Genomic DNA, 19237 nt, shown 5'->3' on the forward strand with positions numbered 1-19237 from the left:
CGGGACGCCGGGCTCCGCCGGGGATGCTCGGGGGGCCGTGGTGGCGCCTTGGCCCGGGGCGTCCAGAGCGCGCAACTTAGCGCAACTGGTGCGGTCGCAGAAAGAGAAAAGGACTCGCCCCGGGGCTCCCCACCCCCGGGACCTGGGTACCGCGCGGGCTGCAGCCGGCGCCCGGAAGGCCGGGGTCGGCGGGGCCGCTGGCTCGGCAGCTGGGCTCTGCAGCCAGCTGTGGACCAAATGGTCTGCGCTTCCCCAAGTGGACTGCGCCCTGCGCGGGCTGGGCTGGGCTGGGAGCGGACCGGGGCGCCAGCATCCCCCGGCCCTGACGCCCCCGCCTGGGGATCCGTCTCTGTCTTGCAGCTGCCAGGGGCTCCCTGACGTGGGAGCAGCGCCTCGGACCAGGCGGGAGGACCCGGCGGCGAGGGCGCGGCGAGGGCGGCGGGAGCCGGCGGCCGCTGGGCATCATGCGGCCAGGGGCGCTGCTGGAGCTCGCCCTGGGGTTTGCGGTGCTCCTGGCCTCCTCCACGAGCCAGGGGGCGGACGCCAACCTGGAGACGGGGAACGCGAAGGAGACCAGAGCCAGCCGGGCCAAGAGAAGAGGCGGCGGAGGACACGACGCGCTCAAGGGGTAATGGGCTGGGTCCGCTCCGCGGCTGGGGGCCTCCCCGCCCCCTTCTCCCGAGCTGAGACCCCCGGAGCCGGCAGACCCGGTGGATTCCCCACCTTGGAGGAAGGGTCCTTGGAAAGACGACCTCGGGGGCGCCTAGGATGTGCCCAGGCTTCGCGTTAGTGGCCACGCCACCTGGCTCTTGAAGGACCCGCGCCCCGAGGGGAGGTCGTGGTCAAAAGGAATTTGGGGGCCGGGCGTGGTGGCGCACGCTTGTAATCCCAGCCTTTGGGAGGCCGAGGCAAGAGGATCGCGGTTCGCGGACAGCCTCAGCTACTTAGCGAGGCCCTCTGCAACTCAGTGAGACTCTGTTTCCAAATAAAGAATAAAAAATAGGGCTGGGGGTGGAGCTCGGAGGTGAATGCCCCTGGGTTCCACCTCCAGTACTACCAAAAAAAAAAAAAAAAATGGGGGGCCATTGTTAGGGCAGATTGGGGAGGGGAGGGGCTGCGACTGGGAGAATAGGGAAAGCGGTTCTTTTCCTTCGCGTTCCCATTCCGGCTGTGTGTAGGGAAAGTTCTTTCCCCGTGGGCATCTTCACAGATGGCTCTTTGCAAAGGAGCAAAGAAAGGAAAAAGAGGTTAAGAGTCCGTCTCCTGTACATCGTGTTCTTCAGCGTAGGCACGGAGTTTTCTGGGCCTTTCCCAGGTCTGCCCTGGAGGCCCAGCAGGTCCAGAGGTTCTGAGAACTTGTGTTTGGGTCGCGTCTTGCGGCCATTGCCGCGGTAGTGTCTTTTGAACCAGCCGTGTCCGTGTTAGGTACGCGGAGCACCATTTCCCCGGTCCCATGCCCCTGCTACAGAAATGGTTTCAGCAGGAGACACTTAAATTAGGCAAATCGGACGGTCAGTTCCCTGAATTGAAGGCCAGTGGGAGTACTATGCTTCCTTTGAAGTTTTTCGAGCCAGGTGTGGTGGCCCATTGCCTGTAATCCTGAGGCAGGAGGAGCACAGGTTCACTGCCAGCCTCAGCAATTTAGCAAGGCCCTCGGCAACTTAGTGAGACTCTTGTTTCCAAATAAAAAATAAAAAATAGAATTTGGGGGGTGTAGCTCAGAAGCAGAAAGCTCCTGGGTTCAATTCCCAGTACCATGAGGGGTGGGGAGGGGGAATTTTCAGATGGCAAGTCTCTTCCTTTTTTTGGGAGGCATTGGGGATTGAACCTAGGGGCCTTCTACTTCTAAGCTATACCCCTAGCCCTATTTATTTATTTATTTATTTATTTATTTATTTATTTAATTTATTTATTGTACTGGGGATGGATCTCAGGGGCATCCTACCTCCAAGCTACGCCCCCAGCCCTATTTTTTATTCTTTATTTTGAAATGGGCTGTCTGAGTTGCAAAGGGCCTCACTAAGTAGCTAAGGCTGGCCTCAAACTGTGACCCTCCTGTCTCAGCCTCCCAAATGCTGGGATTACAAGCGTGCGCCACTATGCCCGGCTTATATTTATTTATTTATTTATTTAATTTTTTTGTGTTACTGGGGATGGAACCCAGGGGCATTCTACCTCTGAGCTACACCCCCAGCCCTAGTTTTGAATCAGGGTCTCTCCAGCTTGCTGAAAGCCTCTCTAAATTGCTGAGGCTAGTCTCCACCTGTCTCAGCCTCCCAAATTCTGGGATTACAGGTGTGCGCCGCCGCACCTGGCCATGCCGGAGAAGTCTCTTTCTGAGATTAGTTCAGGTCTCCATAGAGTGGGCAGGATAGACTACAGATGGCTCCTTTTATCTCTCTGGAGGAGTCTGTGAAATGAAGTCAGATTTTCTATTAAATTCTAAATCTCACTTAGTGATCGCAGCCTAATTGTGTAGCCCTGGGTGAAGGGGTCCCTGTGATACTCTTTTTTTGTTGTTGTTAGGGGCTGTTTTTAGTCGTGTATATGTAGTAAAATTTGCGCTTTTATGATCCAGGTTAGAGAAGAAAATGTTCAGTAAAGGCACCAGACCTCTTTTTGAATCTTAGTCTGAACTAGAGATAGAATGATTGTCAGAGTAAAATGCTCAGACTGCTAAAATGTGCAAGATTTTTTTCTTTCCTATGTTTATATATACTGAATGTACGTGTACACGATTATTAGAGCACTGTCATCACACATCGTAAAGCAGCTCAGCGTGAGAGTGGCACATATACACAGCCCTCGGTGAGCCTGCCCCCTCTCCTGTCCCCACATATGGTGCTGAGATTGGCACTGATATTCTCACGTAATAAGGTCAGCGGATGTGCGCCTGATTTTGTCATCCCAGAAAACAGTTGTGATTAATTCAATTCCGTCTTGGCCTTTGTGAAAATTGAACTGAGGATTCCAAACATGTTGGACATGAAATTTTCTGATCCGCCTCATGCAGCAGACATTAATTGTCCTGTGTTTGCAAGGCAGGTGGCAAGTTCAAGAAACGGGGTGAAACTCTGAATTTCACGTGTTCTCAAAGGGGCTTCATTAAGCCGGGCGTGGTGGCGCACGCTTGTAATCCCCATGCTTGGGAGGCGGAGACAGGAGGATGGCGCAGGTTCAAAGCCAGCCGCACTGGCTTAAGAGACCCTGTTTCCAAATAAAAATATAAAATATGTCTGGGAGTGTAGCCCGGAGGTAGAAGGGTTTTCAGGAACCCCAGTACCAAAAAAAAAAAAAAAAAAAAAGTGTGGGGGGCTTCATTGAGTCCAGCATTTTCCCCTCAAAAATAAATTTCTGCCATTACAGTATTATCTTACCATCTCTTCTTGATGGAGTTGCCTCTGTGTATGCAGACAGAGGAAGATGGAGTTTAATTCTGTGGATAAAACTCTGTGGGGAGATACTGGGTCTGGCCAGACATTTGTCTCCTCCTTGTGCCGTGACGGACCCGCGGGTTTCCTTTGGGGGCACAGACCCAGTGGGAAAACAGAACAGTGGGAAAACAGACACCAAGTTTTCCTCTGTTGCTCAACAGAATGCCACATTTTTACTCAAAAACCACTTATTTCTGTTGGGGTTTATATTTTTTATCATTAAAATGCCTTTCTGTACTTCTCATACCATTTTTTTTTTTTTCATTACTGGGGATGGAACCCAGGGGCATTCTACCTCTGAGCGACACCATCAGCTCTATATTTTATTCTTTATTTTGAAACAGGGTCTCACTGAGTTGCAGAGGGCCTCACTAAGTAGCTGAGGCTGTTGTGAACCGTGATCCTCCTGTCTCAGCCTCCCGAATGCTGGGATCACAAGGGTGCGCCACCACGCCCTGCAGTTCTCATAGGACTGGATCACTAGTGGACTATATCATATTGTAGAACATTTCTAAAGACTTCCTAAAACATAGTATTAGCAGAATAGTAATTATTTTGAGTGTTTTTAATTTTCACGTTATCCTTAAAGTTATCCATCTGTATTTGAGAGTCAAAAGTAATTATTTAAAAGGATATACAAAGCCAGGCATGGTAGGGCACGCTTGTAATCCCCGCGCTTGGGAGGTGGAGACGGGAGGATCGTGCAGGTTCAAAGCCAGCCGCGCTGGCTTAAGAGACCCTGTTTCCAAATAAAAATATAAAAATTAGGTGTCTGGGAGTGTAACACGGAGGTAGAAGGGTTTCCAGGAACCCCAGTACCCCCCCAAAATAAATATAATAATAATAATAATAATAATAATAATAATAATAATAAAAGGATATACAATTAAAAGTGTCTCCCTCCTACTGTTTAGAGAACGGTTCCTTATTTATTTTTCTAGAAATATTATAGGCACGTGTATACACACATAAGCATGTATACATGCACATGTATATCACATGTATACATATTATATATATGTATACATACACAGGCACATATGTACATTTTTTTCATGGTACTGAGATGGAACCCAGGGACATTCTACCTCTGAGCTACACCATCAGCCCCAGTTTTTATTCTTTATTTTTGAAACAGGGTCTCACTGAGTTGCAGAGGACCTCACTAATTAGCTGAGGCTGACTGCAAACCTGAAATCCTCCTATCTCAGCCTCCCAAGTACTGAGATTACAAGCGTGCGCCACTACGCCCGGCTTGTACGTATCTTTTTAATACATGAAGTATACCATACATAATGTTCTGAACTTTGGTCACCTTATTTTTTTCTAACTTTAGTGTATCCATTTATTAATTCACGTGGATCTACCTACTGTGTTTTCTTGCTGTATAGAATTCCACAATATGGCTAGAGTAGCTCCATAATGATATCTCTTTAGATTATATTAAATATTTTATTAACGCTCTTCTACATACCTATATATACAGGTGTAAGTTTACATGTGATATAAAGTTACAGACGTAGAATTGCTAGATCAAAAGTTTTCCCATAGATGTTAAACACCCATTCTGATGTTAAATTTGAATTGCATTTGAAATTCATTCTCTCTACTTATTGCAGTTGCATATGAATGAGTCTTTTATCCATGCACTGCTGTGTAAATCATCAGGAAAAGTAGCTGTGCATTACTTTTTTCCAGTTATTGCTTACAATTTCTATTTTGGCTCATTAAAATATTATCCGCTTAAAAATAATGAACCCCTTTGACTACAGTAAAACTTATTTGCCATTTTGATGGAAATGCATAATTTATGAAGCCAAAGTGATCTGCCACCCCTGATGTGAAGTTGGTGGCAGCAGCTTTCAGCACCTCACTAATATTTCCCTTAGCGGAAAGGCAACTTATGCTCATCAGTGTCCGATGTGCCCTGGTCTAATCACCCCAGCAAATGGTGCCCTTTTAATTTTTCTCTGAAGTGGCAGATGACTGTGAAACTTACCATGCTATTTTAAAGATTATATATATATATATATATATATATTTTTTTTTTTTCCTTAGCCCAAGAGCCCGTCTGGTCTTTCCCTCATTGGGTGTTAGCTTGTCTTTCTTACCTCCCATCCTGTTGCAGGTGTTTTTTTTTTTTTTCCCTCCCCAGTGGGCAGCAGAAGTTGTTCCACAGTGGAAATTTAAGCATCCTCAAGTTTCTTCCCGGCTTTTGCTCTGTTTTCTTAGAGTAAGTCGCCAATTTCTGCTTTTACAGGAAATCCTTTTTTTTTTTTTTTTTAATGGAATGAGTGTGGTCTCCATTCACTCTGTGAAAATTGTTTTTTTCTCAATTTCCAAAAGAGAATTTTGCAAGTTTCAAAATATTTTCAAATAGTAAATATGTATAGTCGTTTTCCTTTGCCCGGGCATTGCTTAGCATGTGTGAAATGACTTTATGAGAAATAATAAACTCCTAACTTTTATTTTTTTTGTCTGTATTTCAATTCACAAGGATTTTTCTCAGTTAAGTTCTAAACTTCAATGATTAGGCAAAAAGTGTGGGAGACAGTCCAGTACTTTTAAACACACACACACACACACACACACACACACACACACAACTAACTCTATTTGAATAGCAGTAGTTATGCACCCTTTATTTGTGCCTTATTGCTTAACTCCCAAATAAGGAAATATTACAGTTTCATGTCAAAGGGAAACATTCTTTACAGTGAGATCTCCTTTTCCTAAATCTCCAGTAAGATGGACCGAGTCTCTATCCCTGTTACCCAGCTTATGTGCGTATGAGACTCGGTCGATTTTCACATAGTTTATCCCCTTTGCATGTGATTTCTTTTGGTCTTTGTTTATTTGTTTACTTTTTTTCAGAGGTCTTGTTACCAGAAAAATACACATGGAACAGTTCATACACAGGCTAGATTATGTGATGGGAAACTCCACGGGATTAATTACACAGAAGTCTGTTATTAAAATAAAGAACTTTAACAGAGAACACAGAAAAGGTTCTGTAAACTTCATAAAGTCCATTTTACTTTACAAAGAGAACTTTAATACTTCAGCTGAAGTCAGATGGGCTGATAATTAAATATGGGAAAAGACTTCTGCCAATGGTTGGCTTGACTTTGTATTTACTGTAATGATTAAGCTAAAATATTGGAGCACAATTTAAGAAGAGATTTCTAAATAGAAAGTTTCAGTAATTCCACTTTTTCTGTGTGTATGGTACTAAGGATTGAACCCAGAAGCATTCTATCTCCAAGAAGCATTCTATCTCCAAGCTATACTCCCAGCCCTTTTTAAATTTTGTTTTGTTTTGTTTTAAAAACAGGATCTTGCTAGGTTGCTGAGAATCTCCATAAATTCCTCAGGCTGGTCTTGGACATGAGATTATCCAGTTTTAGCTTCTCAAGTACTGGGATTATAGGTGTGTACCATCACTCCACCAGCAAACATTTAAATAAAAGAATAGAGGGGAAATATTGATGTATGTAACTCATACTGTAGCATTTAGGACATAGAGATTGTTTACAAAAATTCATAAATTGTTGGTATCAGAAATTATTCATACAATAAGCTAAATAGCTTACCTAGACAATTTGGGGATTTTACCTTTAATTTTCAGTGTGAATGCTTTCTTGAAAGAGAGACAGAGTAGTTTATTCATTTATTTATTTTTAGAAACTAAGTGTATATATATTTGGTGGTACTGGGGTTCCTGGAAACCCTTATACCTCAGGGCTACACTCCCAGACCTATTTTATATTTTTATTTGGAAACAGGGTCTCTTGAGGCAGCGCGGCTGGCTTCGAACCTGCGTGATCCTCCTGTCTCTGCCTCCCAAGCGCGGGGATTACAAGCGTGCGCCACCACGCCTGGCAAAACTAGCCCTATTTTAATGGGACTACTTTAGCAACTTAATTCTTTTGACTTCTGGCTTTTTTATTTTCAAACAAATAGGTGGCTAAGTCTTCTACAATGACAAAATATCAAAGAATAGCTCTAGATTTTTTTTATAAGTTCAGAAAATAGTATTAACCATCAGAAATAAGCTTACTATCTTAAATTTTTTTTTTACCATGAACTTCTTTGAAAATAATTCAGATCAATAATGTATCAGCCCCTACTAACATGGCAAGTCTTTGAAAATTTAATGTCTCACAACGATTTTCCCACTAGATCCTACAACTGTCAAAGACCATCACCCTGTCATGACCCTTTACCACTCACTGAATGTCCCTGAATGGGGTTTCAAAGGGTTCATTAATTCAGGAGTCTTGGTCGAATGCCACTCTGATCTGAACTTGTGGGATGGCAGAGAAATATAGCTCATGTCCTTAAGAGTGAGCGAGAGGGTAGAGAACCAGGAATCAGGACTCAGCACAGAGGCCGCAGGATACCTGAAGTCTAGGGTTAAGTGAAGCAAATCCATCTTGAGAACTGTTGCCCAGCATTTCAAGAGAAAGTTTCGCACCTGCATACTCGCTTCTCAGGACAAATTCCAAGTTCAAGAATCAAGATTGGAAGTACGGTTTCTAGTGAGTGCATACCTCTTTCACACCATCACAAAGTTAAAAATTGTAAATCCAACAGAGTCAGGACCCTCTGTAATAAGAACGGTAGCTAGAATAGGTAACCTTTATATGTACATGTCAGACACTGATTTGGTTTCCATGTGATAATTAATGTAATTCTCACAACCTCTCTATGAGATGGGTCCTTTTTCATTAATTTCCTTTTACAGTGATAGCTGAGGTATGCAGAGGCTACTTTCAAAGACAACGTTTTAATCCTAATTTTTCTTTCTCCATCAATTTTGGTTACGGTTTTGGTTTCTCATTCCACTCGACAAAAATGTAGGACGAAGGCATTTGTAAAGTTCCACTTACAATTCCTAATATTCTTTTGCACTAGTTTATACATCCTGAGTATAGTTAATCACATAATGTTATTCGGTCAAAGAAGAAATGTTCTCCATCAAGTTTCTGCAAAGACACTGATAAAACCCAGGAAGAACCATAGAATGTCAAAACCAGCAGGGACCTTGATAGCACGCATACTTTACTGTTATGCCTCTAGTTTTTGTTTCAGGGGGTAGAAAGTCATCCATGGGCATCTTCCTTTCACATTGCCTTGGGTCCTAAACTGGTGGTTTTGCTCATTAAATCATCTAGAACCTTCTGCCCACATGTTTCTTGGGAGAAATCTCTCAGAGTAGAGTTGTACAAGGAGTTTCTCTTTCCATTTCTAACCAGTCTGTGTCTCCAATCCTCACTGGTAGGATGAGTTATTTCTTTCTGTTTCCGTTTTGGCTTTAATTGCCTATAAGCTCAGTAGCTTTTTTTTTTTTTTACATTAAATTGCAGCAATAATGGTAAAAAATTAGCAAGGTCTTATATATCACATAATTATTACACTATACAAATATTACTTCCTTTAATACATAGCTCCTTATTAGGGAGATGATTATTATTATTATTATTATTATTATTATTATTATTTGCCCATTTAGTGGGCAAGGAATCAGTGATACAGAGTTTTGTTAATTACTCCAGGGACATAAACTAGTAGGGAGTACAGTTGGGAAATTAGACTCCTATCTAACATATGTACATACATACATATGTACATACATACATATATATCTCCAAACACATGTGGTATTTTATATAATGAATGGCATATGCAATTATACCTGATAGGTTTTTTTTTTTTTTTGCAATACTGGGGATGGAACCTAGGGTCATTCTACCTCCAAGCTACACCCTCAGCTCTGTTCTTTTTGAAACAGGGTTTCACTGAGTTGCAAAGGGCCTCACTAAATAGTCGAGAATGTCCACGAACCTGGGATTACAAGCGTGTGCCACCATGCCTGGCTTTCCTTGTGATATATTCACACATGCACATGACATAATTTGGTCAGTTTTATTCCCTAGGACCTCTCCTTTCCCTTCCTTTCTCCCTCTCCCTGGTCTACTTTCCTCTACTCTACTGCTCACCGATATTATATTACTGCTTTTCAATTATAATACATCTAGTGGCTGGTTACGTTTCTTTCATCCATCCTTTGGGTACCGTGATTTCTCCAGGATCTTCTAGCATCTGTTGAAGACAGATGCAATGACAAGCCAAGGGAAGCATGGTGCTAGGGTGGGAGAAAGGCTTTTCAGGGAAAGTCTTCTCGGGATGGCAAACTGGACCACAGCCAACTGCTGTGGAAAATTATGCTTCATTGAAATGAAGCCACACCCACTTGTTCCTGCACTTGAGCTCTGTCCTGCGGGGTTGGAGAAGCTGCAGCAGAGACAGCGTGGCCTCTGGTTTGTTACAGAAATGGCTTACGTCGTTTACATGGAAATGGGTGGAACCGAAGGACATTATGCTTAGTGAGGTCAGTCAGTCACAAAAATAAGAAATCGGATGCCCTCCCTAATATGTGAAACCTAGGGAGAAAATAGGTCATAGAAGGAACTCTAGATGAAGAAGGAGAAACCATAGATGAGCAAATAAGGCGACCTGACTGAGGGGATGGGAGGGGGAAGAGGGAAATTCTCTAATGTTCATGATGATGTACATTCACAAACATGTCAAAGTCAATCACTAAGCCCAACATGAGAAGGAGGGAAACGGAGGGAATGGGGTGGGAATTGGGGAAGGGATAATTGAGTGGTGTGTACATGTATGCCTGCACCATCTTGTACCCCATTAAGATATATGACAACAATACACCAAAAAAATTAAAAACAAATGGCTTACCAAGATGGGCATGGTTTTACACTTGTAATCCCAGCATGTGGAAGGCTGAGACAGGAGGGTCGCAGTTTGCAGACAGCCTCAGATACTTAGTGAGGCCCTCCGCAACTTAGTGCGACCCTGTTTCAAAATAAAGGATAAAAAATAGGGCTGGGGGAGGAGCTTGGAGGTAGAGGTAGAATGCCCCTGAGTTCCATCCCCAGTACTGAAAAAAAAAAAAAAAGAAAAGAAAAAAGAAAAAAAAAATGGTTTACCAGCTTCTGATCTATGTGCTAGAAAATGACCATGCGCTAGGACTGAGAATTTCTGGAAGGCAGAGGTCTGGTTTGCTTGACTTACCGCTAGAGATACCTGAGCCACTTTGTTATTTGTTATTTTTTTATTGGCGCACTGTAGTCATACATCTTAACTGGGTACAAGATGGTGGAGGCATACACGCACGCACCACCCAACTAGCCCTTCCCCCATCCCCACACTTTGATTGATTGACCCAGCGAGGTCGATCATTTAAATCAGAGCAAGGAGGAAGTATAGAGAGAAATAAAGGCAATATTTGTGTGAAGACGGCGTGAGAGGAGAAGGCTGTGAAGTGCTTGGGGCCGTGGATGTGGAGCGCGGTTGGGAAGGGTCTGCGCTGCGCAACTCCAAGGGACGCTGTTTGCAGTAGCCAACAAGACCGGTGGGCTCTAGAATTGTACAGTTTGCAACCTTGCTAGTGTGCACACAGCTAAGTGGTTAGAGACAGGAGGAGGGACGCAGCTTCCCTCTTGTGGAGGGACAACATCCCGGATTTAGCCAGGGCGCAGTGGGCGGCTTTGTTCCTGCTCAGCATAACGCCTGGCTGGACTGTGCAGGGGCATGGCTTCTTGACTCTGTATGGGCTTGCCCTTCTTTTTACTTGAAGTGGTTGAGAATGGACGGGTGTAGGGAAGGGAATAGAGATGGCAAAGATCCTCTTGTTTGGCTGTGTTGAGATTGTAAGGCTCTCTGTCCTGCAATCTCCTTCTGGGGCCTGCCCCACTGGATGGCCACTGAATATGTTTTTCTAAATGGAGAAACTGAGCCCCGGATGCAGCGATTAAGCCTGGCTCAAGGATGGTGTCTGCTAGGGCTGGTTCCGGGATAACAGCCTCCTGACCCCTGGCTGCATGCTTTACCCCAAGTGTGGCCTGCAGACTGACTTTGGTGGCAGGGGGCTGGCTGGCTGGGCTTGAATGGGCTGATGTGTTCTCAGAGTTGGCTGCGTGCCTCAATTCTCCTCCTAATAGTCTCAGATTGTTTGCTCTGCCCAGTTTCTTCACCAGCAAAGCGAGGCTTTTTACATGGCAGCTCAGGATGAACCTCCTTTTCCAAAAGCCTGACAGTAGAAGGTGCCAGACTATCTTCAAACTTAGTCTGGAGTCATAAGGACTTGGGATTGCATGGCTTGAAATTTTATGGGATTCACTGGCCTGTGAAGAGCAGTATGTGTCCGCAGGGAAAAGAAGTGCTGTGGTCCTCTTTGGAGACCAGCTAGAACGCCGAAGCAGTGGTTCTTTGAGAAGGATAATCAGATACTTCATGTTTGAATTCTAACCTGATCTACTCAGACTGGCTTATACCTCCACTGAGTATGCTTCCTTGTTATTTTGCTGGTGTAACTTCAGAATGAAAAATGCTCCTTGAAAAATATGTCATCGACCGTGCGTAGTGGTGCGTGCTTATGATCCCAGCATTTGGGAGGCTGAGCCTGGAGGGTCTGGGTTTGTGGCCAGCCTCAGCTACTTAGGCCCTCCGCAACTTAGTAAGATCCTGTTTTAAAATAAAGAATAAAAACTAGGGCTGGCTGGGTGATGTGTGCATTTATGTCTACACAAGTTTTTTGCTTCATCATGATGTATAAAAACAAGGCACTAATAAAAACTTAAAAAAATATAGGGCTGGGGGTATGGCTCAGAGGTTCAATCCCCAGTACTGGAAAAAAAAAAAAAAAGAAAGAAAGAAAAAGAAAAATATGTTTTCATGTTCAGCTGGATGAATGTGAAGGGAATTGTTCTTAGTTTGTCCACATTTTTTTTTTGCATGTAAGGAACTAACAACAAAACTGGGGATGATGATGCATGCCTATGATCCCATACTTGGGAGGCTGAGACAGGAGGATTGCAGATTTGAAGTCAGGCTCTGTAATTTAGCAAGGCCCACGGCAATTTAGTGAGACGCTGTTTTAAAATTAAAAAATAAAATAAAATAGAATTGAGGGTGTAGCTCAGAGGTAGAATTCCACGGTGTTAAATTCCCAATCTCTCTCCCTCCCCCCCCCCTCTCTCTCACACACACACACACACACACACACACACACACATACATGAGAAAAAAGATTATAGTTCCTAATAAACCGGCACATTTTATTTGAATATAGACTTAACAAAACTCTTAACCTTTTTACTTTAGCTTTTAAGAAACTCAGTGGCAAATTTAACGTGCACTCTAAATTTACTAGGTATTTGGTGTGTTTTACCTTACTTCTGTGTGAAAATTTACTTTTGGTTTCTTGGACCCTCAATTGTATATATGTTTTGGTGTAATCCACCTAAAATTTTTTTTGTTTTTTATTTTTGAATCAGGAGTTATTCATGATAACCAAAAATAGATACATATTGCCAACAGAATCGATGTTGAAGAAGATCTGAGCTCCATTATTTCTGTCTCGATCATGACAAATAATAATTAGCTTCATTGTTCACAGAAAGAAACGGAATTAGGACTCTGGTCAGACATGAATTGTGAATATTCTATGCTATATCAAATCCTACTTTAAAGTTTCTTGGGACTAATTTAGGACTTTCTCAACATAAGTGGCTTTTTTTTCTTTTAAAGTTATCACTGGGTCTATTTATTCAGCTCCCTCAGAGTTGAGAAAAAGGGAAATTCCCTATCTTCACCATTCCCAGCCAAAGATGTATTCCAGACATCAGCCAAGAGGCTCAGAGTGGGAGAACTGCTCCATTAGACAAGTGATTTGGGTCAGTGTTTTGAAGGGCTGTGAATTCCTAGACCATCAGTCATACTTACATTCAAATATAAGTATCTAAACACATCTACGTCCAAATATAGTCCACCCATTTTATAATGTTGGTGTCTGGAGACAGGATTTATGTCGGCCTTATGGACCCATTGTCTGTTGTAAAGTTTCATGGTTCTCAACTGAAGTATGGAGATGTCTCAATTAGTAAAGAGAATGTATTCCAGAGACAGCTTGATTTTCCTTCCTTTATTCTTCTCTTCCTTCCTCCGCCTCAGTCTTTTCCTTTTCCTGTCCTTTATCATCTCATCTTTTTCTTCTTCTTCTTTTTTTTTTTGCGGTACTAGGGATGGAACCCAAGGGCATTCTACCTCTGAGCTACACCCCCAGCCCTATTTTATTCTTTATTTTGAAAAAGGCTCTTACTGAGTTGCACAGGGCCTCATTAAGTAGCCGAGGCTGGCCACAAAACACTATCATCCTGTCTTAGCCTCCCAAATGCTGGGATGACAAGTGTCACTATGCCTGGCTTCTTCTATTTATTTGTTTGTTTATTGTTAATTTTTATTGTGCTTTTATTGGTGCATGATAATCTCACACCATAATCTAAGTCATGTTGACGGTGATATCCATGCGCACGCTCTTGGGCTGTTTTCTTCTTTTTCAAAAGCAACTTTATAACATGAGCTACAAATTAAACAGGGAGAAGAGGAGTATCAAATTAGCGATAAAACACTAAGAAAAGTAAATAAGTTCTAAGTAAAAGTAAATAGTAAAATGGGCAATTTGTTTTTTTTACCTAGGAGGCTTGGAGTCTTCCAAAGGAGAAAGATAGGTAAGGATTTTGTTAGGAGAGGGGAGGAAGAAGCCTCCAGGGTGAAGGAGAAGAGAGTTATGGAGGGCGGGGTCCTGTGGGTCATGGATCTGGCCAGGTGCCGCGGTCACTGAGTTATCTGGGACAGGTATCCACGACAGCATCCTTACTCCTGGTAGCACTGGACCAGGTGACCTGTGGCCACCACTCCCGCCTCTTTAGGGGACAGAGAGATTTAATAAGAGAGTTACAGCATCACAGAAAGGCAGATGCTTGAATGCCAGAAAAGACTCAGAAGAAACATTTAGAGAATTGTCTGGAAAGGCAGGCTAATCTGTTATGTATTATGCAGCCATGTACATGGTACTAGTAAACTTTGGCGTGTCCCCATCCATGGAAAATGGTTATTGTCTACAATTTCCTTCGTCCTTGCAGTGCTAATTTATAAGCTGATGTAGTCAGCCCCAATACAGTTGTGCCTTTGGTGAATACCTTTTAAAGGCTCTCTACTTATTGTTATTTTTTTGGTCAAATGTCACCATGACTCAGAACTTCTTCCACTCATCTTTATAAAGACATTATGACTGAGAGTTAAAAAAGAGTCTAAAACCTGGGACAGATTTGAGAAATAGATGCTGAAGCTAAGGCCCAGAGAAGGTCCATTATAAAATGTACACAGTACTCACCTTTCCACATAGACTTGGAAGGTGAGTTCCACAGGGGAAGGGGTAATCTAGGTGAAAGTAGGTTGTTGAGTTGAGTAGATTGTGACACTTTGTGTCCGCACCCTGGAGAACTGCCTGCTATCTGCAAGTCCCTGGTTGTGGTTGACGTAAGCAAACTTCCCAGGTAATGTGGACGTGGGTGTTTTTCTTCCATTTACTTGGCCTTGGTGTGATCAGCGTCCCAGTGGTCTTGGTGTGGTGGCTGGGGGTTACTGTCGGACAGTTTCCGATCCATAGTGCTACCCTGATGCCCGTGGAAACTTTCGGGTCAGCTGGAGTTGTGTGTGGTGGGACTTGCCCAGGCCGGTACTTGCTAGTGAGGATACCAGGGTTTGGAGAAGCGAAAGTCCTCAGTGGGAGTCTGAGGGGTCATTCAGCCCCTCTAGTCCCTACCGCACATACGCTTACGCTTCTAATTGGCAGTCAAAGTGTCAGAATCTTCTAGAATGGACCAAGGAAATTCTGGATCTGTGATCAAGCTTAGTCTCTTATAACTTGCTACTGCTAACATTATATATATATATATATATATATATATATATATATATATATATATATATATAGTTTCCATGTCATAAGTGTTACAAGATGAAAAAAAAAAATGACTTGAATTCTTGCTTTTTCTCCAGTATCATCTCTCCCAGGAATTTTGTAGAGCATCTGGTCCAAATGATAACTCTTTATTGAGCGTTAAGTGTCTGAGATGGATTGAACATTTAAATCTCTGGACGAACACCCAGTCTCAAAGTCCCCTGTTGTTACTCGCTTCTTTCCAATGATTCTAGGCAGAACGTACCATGTAGAATATCTTTCCCTTCGTTGATGGGGTTAACGTCACAGGCGATGCAGAGAAAAGCACTTTGAAACTAAGAACATGCCATGCAGTCTTCAAATGGACGAATAGCGTTTAATTGCTGACAAACTGCTGCTGGTTCACACCCCAGAGTTTAGGCCACCGACCTCAAGTTTGCAAATTTTATATCCCATTACCACCCTGTGAGCTCTGTACTCCCCAGGGCCACAGAGCTGATGTTTTAGCTGGAATCTGAGAAAGTGTCTGAACATTTCCTGAAGAGTTGGCTAGGAGCTCCTTGGCAAACCAGTCATAAAAAGCCAGAGCTGGTGGCCAGGGTATATGCTGTAATTACCTAACACTGTTTCCTGGTTGAGCCTGGTTGTGGATAACGGGGTGGAGTGGTCTTGCTTATGGGGCTTGAGGAGTCATTTTCTATGAACACTAATAACCACTGGCCATGTTTTCCAAGAGGTTTGGAAGTGTGGGGCTAGGCATTCCTGGGTCAAATGCTGGCTCCACCGCCTACTAAGAAAAAACCACAGAAAAGGGGCATAACCTTTGGAGGTCTAGTTTATTTGCTTGTGAACAGGATTATGATACACACTTTTCTGTGATGTCTCAAGACTTAATGAGAGAGTATGGTTCAGGTTCCCAGTGCAGTGCCTGACATGTTTAGCCGTGATGGTGAGGATGATTTTAATGTTACTGGTAAGGACGATGAGAGGTGGAGTCATACAAAAGGATTTTTTTTTTTTTTGATGACCAGAGTAAAATGCTAGATAATCACTAGTATCTGGACAACACAGACTCCACTTTCTCATTTTGGTTATTTTAGAAACATAGGAAGCAAACCTGAAAACATTTTTTTAATGTAATTTTCATGAAAACTTTATCTCTGGAGATCTGATTATATTTAAAAGTTGTCTGTGGATGCATTTTTATTTTGAGCATTATTCCTTATTAAGATGGCCCCCTGACCTCTTGCACAAAGTTTGCTTTTTTAATGGGAATATCTGCTAAAGAGGCCTTGTTTCTTGGTACAGAGGCATTTTGTCCCTAGGCTACAGACCTAGCTCTTCTCCCCCCCCAACCCCCCACGGTACTGGGGGTGGAACCCAGGGGCATTCTACCTCCGAGCTACACCCCCAGCCCTATTTTTCTTATTCTTTATTTTTGAAACGGGGTCTCACCGAGTTGTGAAGGGCCTCACTAAGTAGCCGAGGCTGGCCGCGAACTGCGATCCTCCTGTCTCAGTCTTCCGAATGCTGGGATCACAAGCGTGTGCTACCACACCTGGCCCCCTTTTAAAATTTTGAAACAGGGTCTTACTAGGTTGGTGAGGCTCTCTCCCTAAAAGGCGGAGGCTGGCCTCAAACCTGAAATCGTTCTGTCTAAGCCTTCTAAGTACTGGGATTATAGGAGTATCCCCCTGCCCTACTTCAGGAGCTTTGGTGAAAGGAGTTTAGGTTTTAGGCAGTGGACAGGCTGGCTGGAGAACCATTCTTTGGCAGCATCACCAAAGAGATGCCTGGGAGTTGGACTGTCCTGTGGCAAGCTGGTTGGTTATTATCGAAGTGTGCTTCAGTTGTCTTTATTAAAGGACGGATTTGGTTGTGACAGGGAGAGCAGTAACCCCTTTGGCAATTCCAGGGCACATCCCCTCCGAGCCCTTGGCTCCTGCTCTCAGAGTTAGAGAGGGGACCTCTTTGCTGCTGTCACACATCACATCTCATGGAGAACTCTGGCATCTCTCTGGCCACACGTGTATCACCGTGGACAAAGAAAGAGGGCTCTCCATCTGGCCAAGCCTGCGCCATCTCAGTCCCGCCTGAACCAGGCAGAGTGGCTTCCTCTGAGCATCGAGAGGAGTTTGATTAGCCAAGAAGAGCAAGGGTGTTAGGTGAGCAAACACAACACACGTGCCCCCAAGCCGAGGGGGCCGTGTCTTCCCTAGGCGCAGTGTTCCCTGGGGTCGCTTTGTCATCCCGTCTGTCTCTCCAGTGCTTCGTGGGCAGTCCTCACTTGTGGCTGGGGTCGGGATGACTCACATGGGCCACCCCGAGAAGGCCCAGACCCTTCACTCAGCAGCCAGCACACTGGCCATGTGGTACAAAAGGGTTTTTACTTGTTATTTTCTTCCATGCCCTATTCTGTTCAGAAATTGCAAATATTTACATTTTCATTATATTTTATTTTTTATTTTTTTATTTTTATTATTTTTTTTTGGTGGTACTGGGGTTCCTGGAAGCCCTTCTTCCTCTGGGATACACTCCCAGACCTATTTTTTATATTTTTGAAACAGGGTCTCTTACGCCAGCACGGCTGGCTTCGAACCTGCGCGATCCTCCTGTCTCCGCCTCCCAAGCGCGGGGATTACAAGCGTGCGCCACCACGCCCGGCCTTTATTTTTTATTTTTTTATTTTTATTTTTATTTTTTGGTGGTACTGGGGTTCCTGGAAACCCTTTTACCTCCGGGCTACACTCCCAGACCTATTTTATACTTTTTTTTAAAATTTGGAAACAGGGTCTCCTAAGCCAGCGCGCGCGGCTGGCTTCAAACCTGGGTGATCCTCCTGTCTCCGCCTCCCAAGCATGGGGATTAAAAGCGTGTGCCACCACGCCCAGCTTCATTTTTTTTTTTTTTTAATGATTCCCAGTTTAATCTTGCTGAAGGTTGGCTTTCTTTCTTTCTTTCTTTCTTTCTTTCTTTCTTTCTTTCTTTCTTTCTTTCTTTCTTTCTTTTGTTCCTTTCTTTCATTCCTTTCTTTCCTTTCTTTCTTTCTTTCTTTTTTGTGTGTGTGGTATTGGGGATGGAACCCAGGAACATTCTACCTCCGAGCTACACTCCCAGCCCTATTTTTCATTCTATTTAATTTTGAAATAGTGTCTCACTGAGTTGGAAAGGGCCTTGCTAAGTATGAGCTGAGGCTGTCCACGAACCGTGATCCTCCCGTCTCAGCCTCCCAAATGCTGGGATTACCAGCGTGCGCCACGACGCCTGGCTGAAGGCTGACTTTCTTAAGAGAGATCTTAAACTATTGAAAGTTTGGGGTATGGGACACATCATGTGTTGTCTTAATTTAGGCAAAACATTGGGAGAGTTCCTATACTCTCTGACCCGACAGGTGAACCTCTGGTTAACTGATTGGCAGTAAATTCTAAGAGGTTGTGGTTGCTTCATGTCCATTCACAGATATAAAAATAAGAGTGATTTAATAACAAATGGTTTAAACAGTGAACGGTCAGTTTCCCATTTGTCATTAAAAATGCTCAAATCACCAAATGTCCCTCATCGGCTTGGGTCTATCACAGCACCACCAGTGTAATCAAAGTTTATAAAAAGGCAAAAGCATAAGAACAAACAAATACCAGGTACTTTCTGTGCCCCATAGGCTTCCCCGGAGAAAAATAAACCTCAAATAAAATAAACGCTTCTTTTCAAAGTTTGGAAAACCTTTCAGGAATTTCACAAGACTAGGCAAACTATTTTTTCCTTCCCGTAAGCAAATCCAACTTCATGGAGACGCCATCGGACATTTGACAAGGAGACAGCAGAGTCCATTTGACCTCAGGCTTACTGATCTGCTGATCTGCATCCGTTTTCTTCCTTGAAAACACACGGTAGGGTCAGAAAAACATAACCAAGATACCTTGCTAAATGATATTTCCTCTCCTCCTTGCCTATTTCCCATTGCCGTAGACTATATGAA

General features: G+C 43.6%; 1 protein-coding gene across 1 annotated transcript in view; it reads left to right on the forward strand.

Moving 5' to 3' along the window:
* Positions 1-464: 464 nt before the first annotated feature.
* FBN1 (fibrillin 1) overlaps positions 465-19237 on the forward strand; it is a gene marked incomplete at both ends in the record, with an annotated part of 239882 nt that continues 221109 nt past the window's right edge. Inside the window, one exon of the mRNA XM_080708266.1 lies at positions 465-628. Within this exon, the coding sequence (XP_080564392.1) occupies positions 465-628 (164 nt within the window). The remainder of the gene's footprint in view (positions 629-19237) is intronic.

The sequence above is a fragment of the Muscardinus avellanarius genome (genome assembly GCF_963383645.1).
Source record: "Muscardinus avellanarius genome assembly, chromosome: 12".
Taxonomy (NCBI): domain Eukaryota; kingdom Metazoa; phylum Chordata; class Mammalia; order Rodentia; family Gliridae; genus Muscardinus; species Muscardinus avellanarius.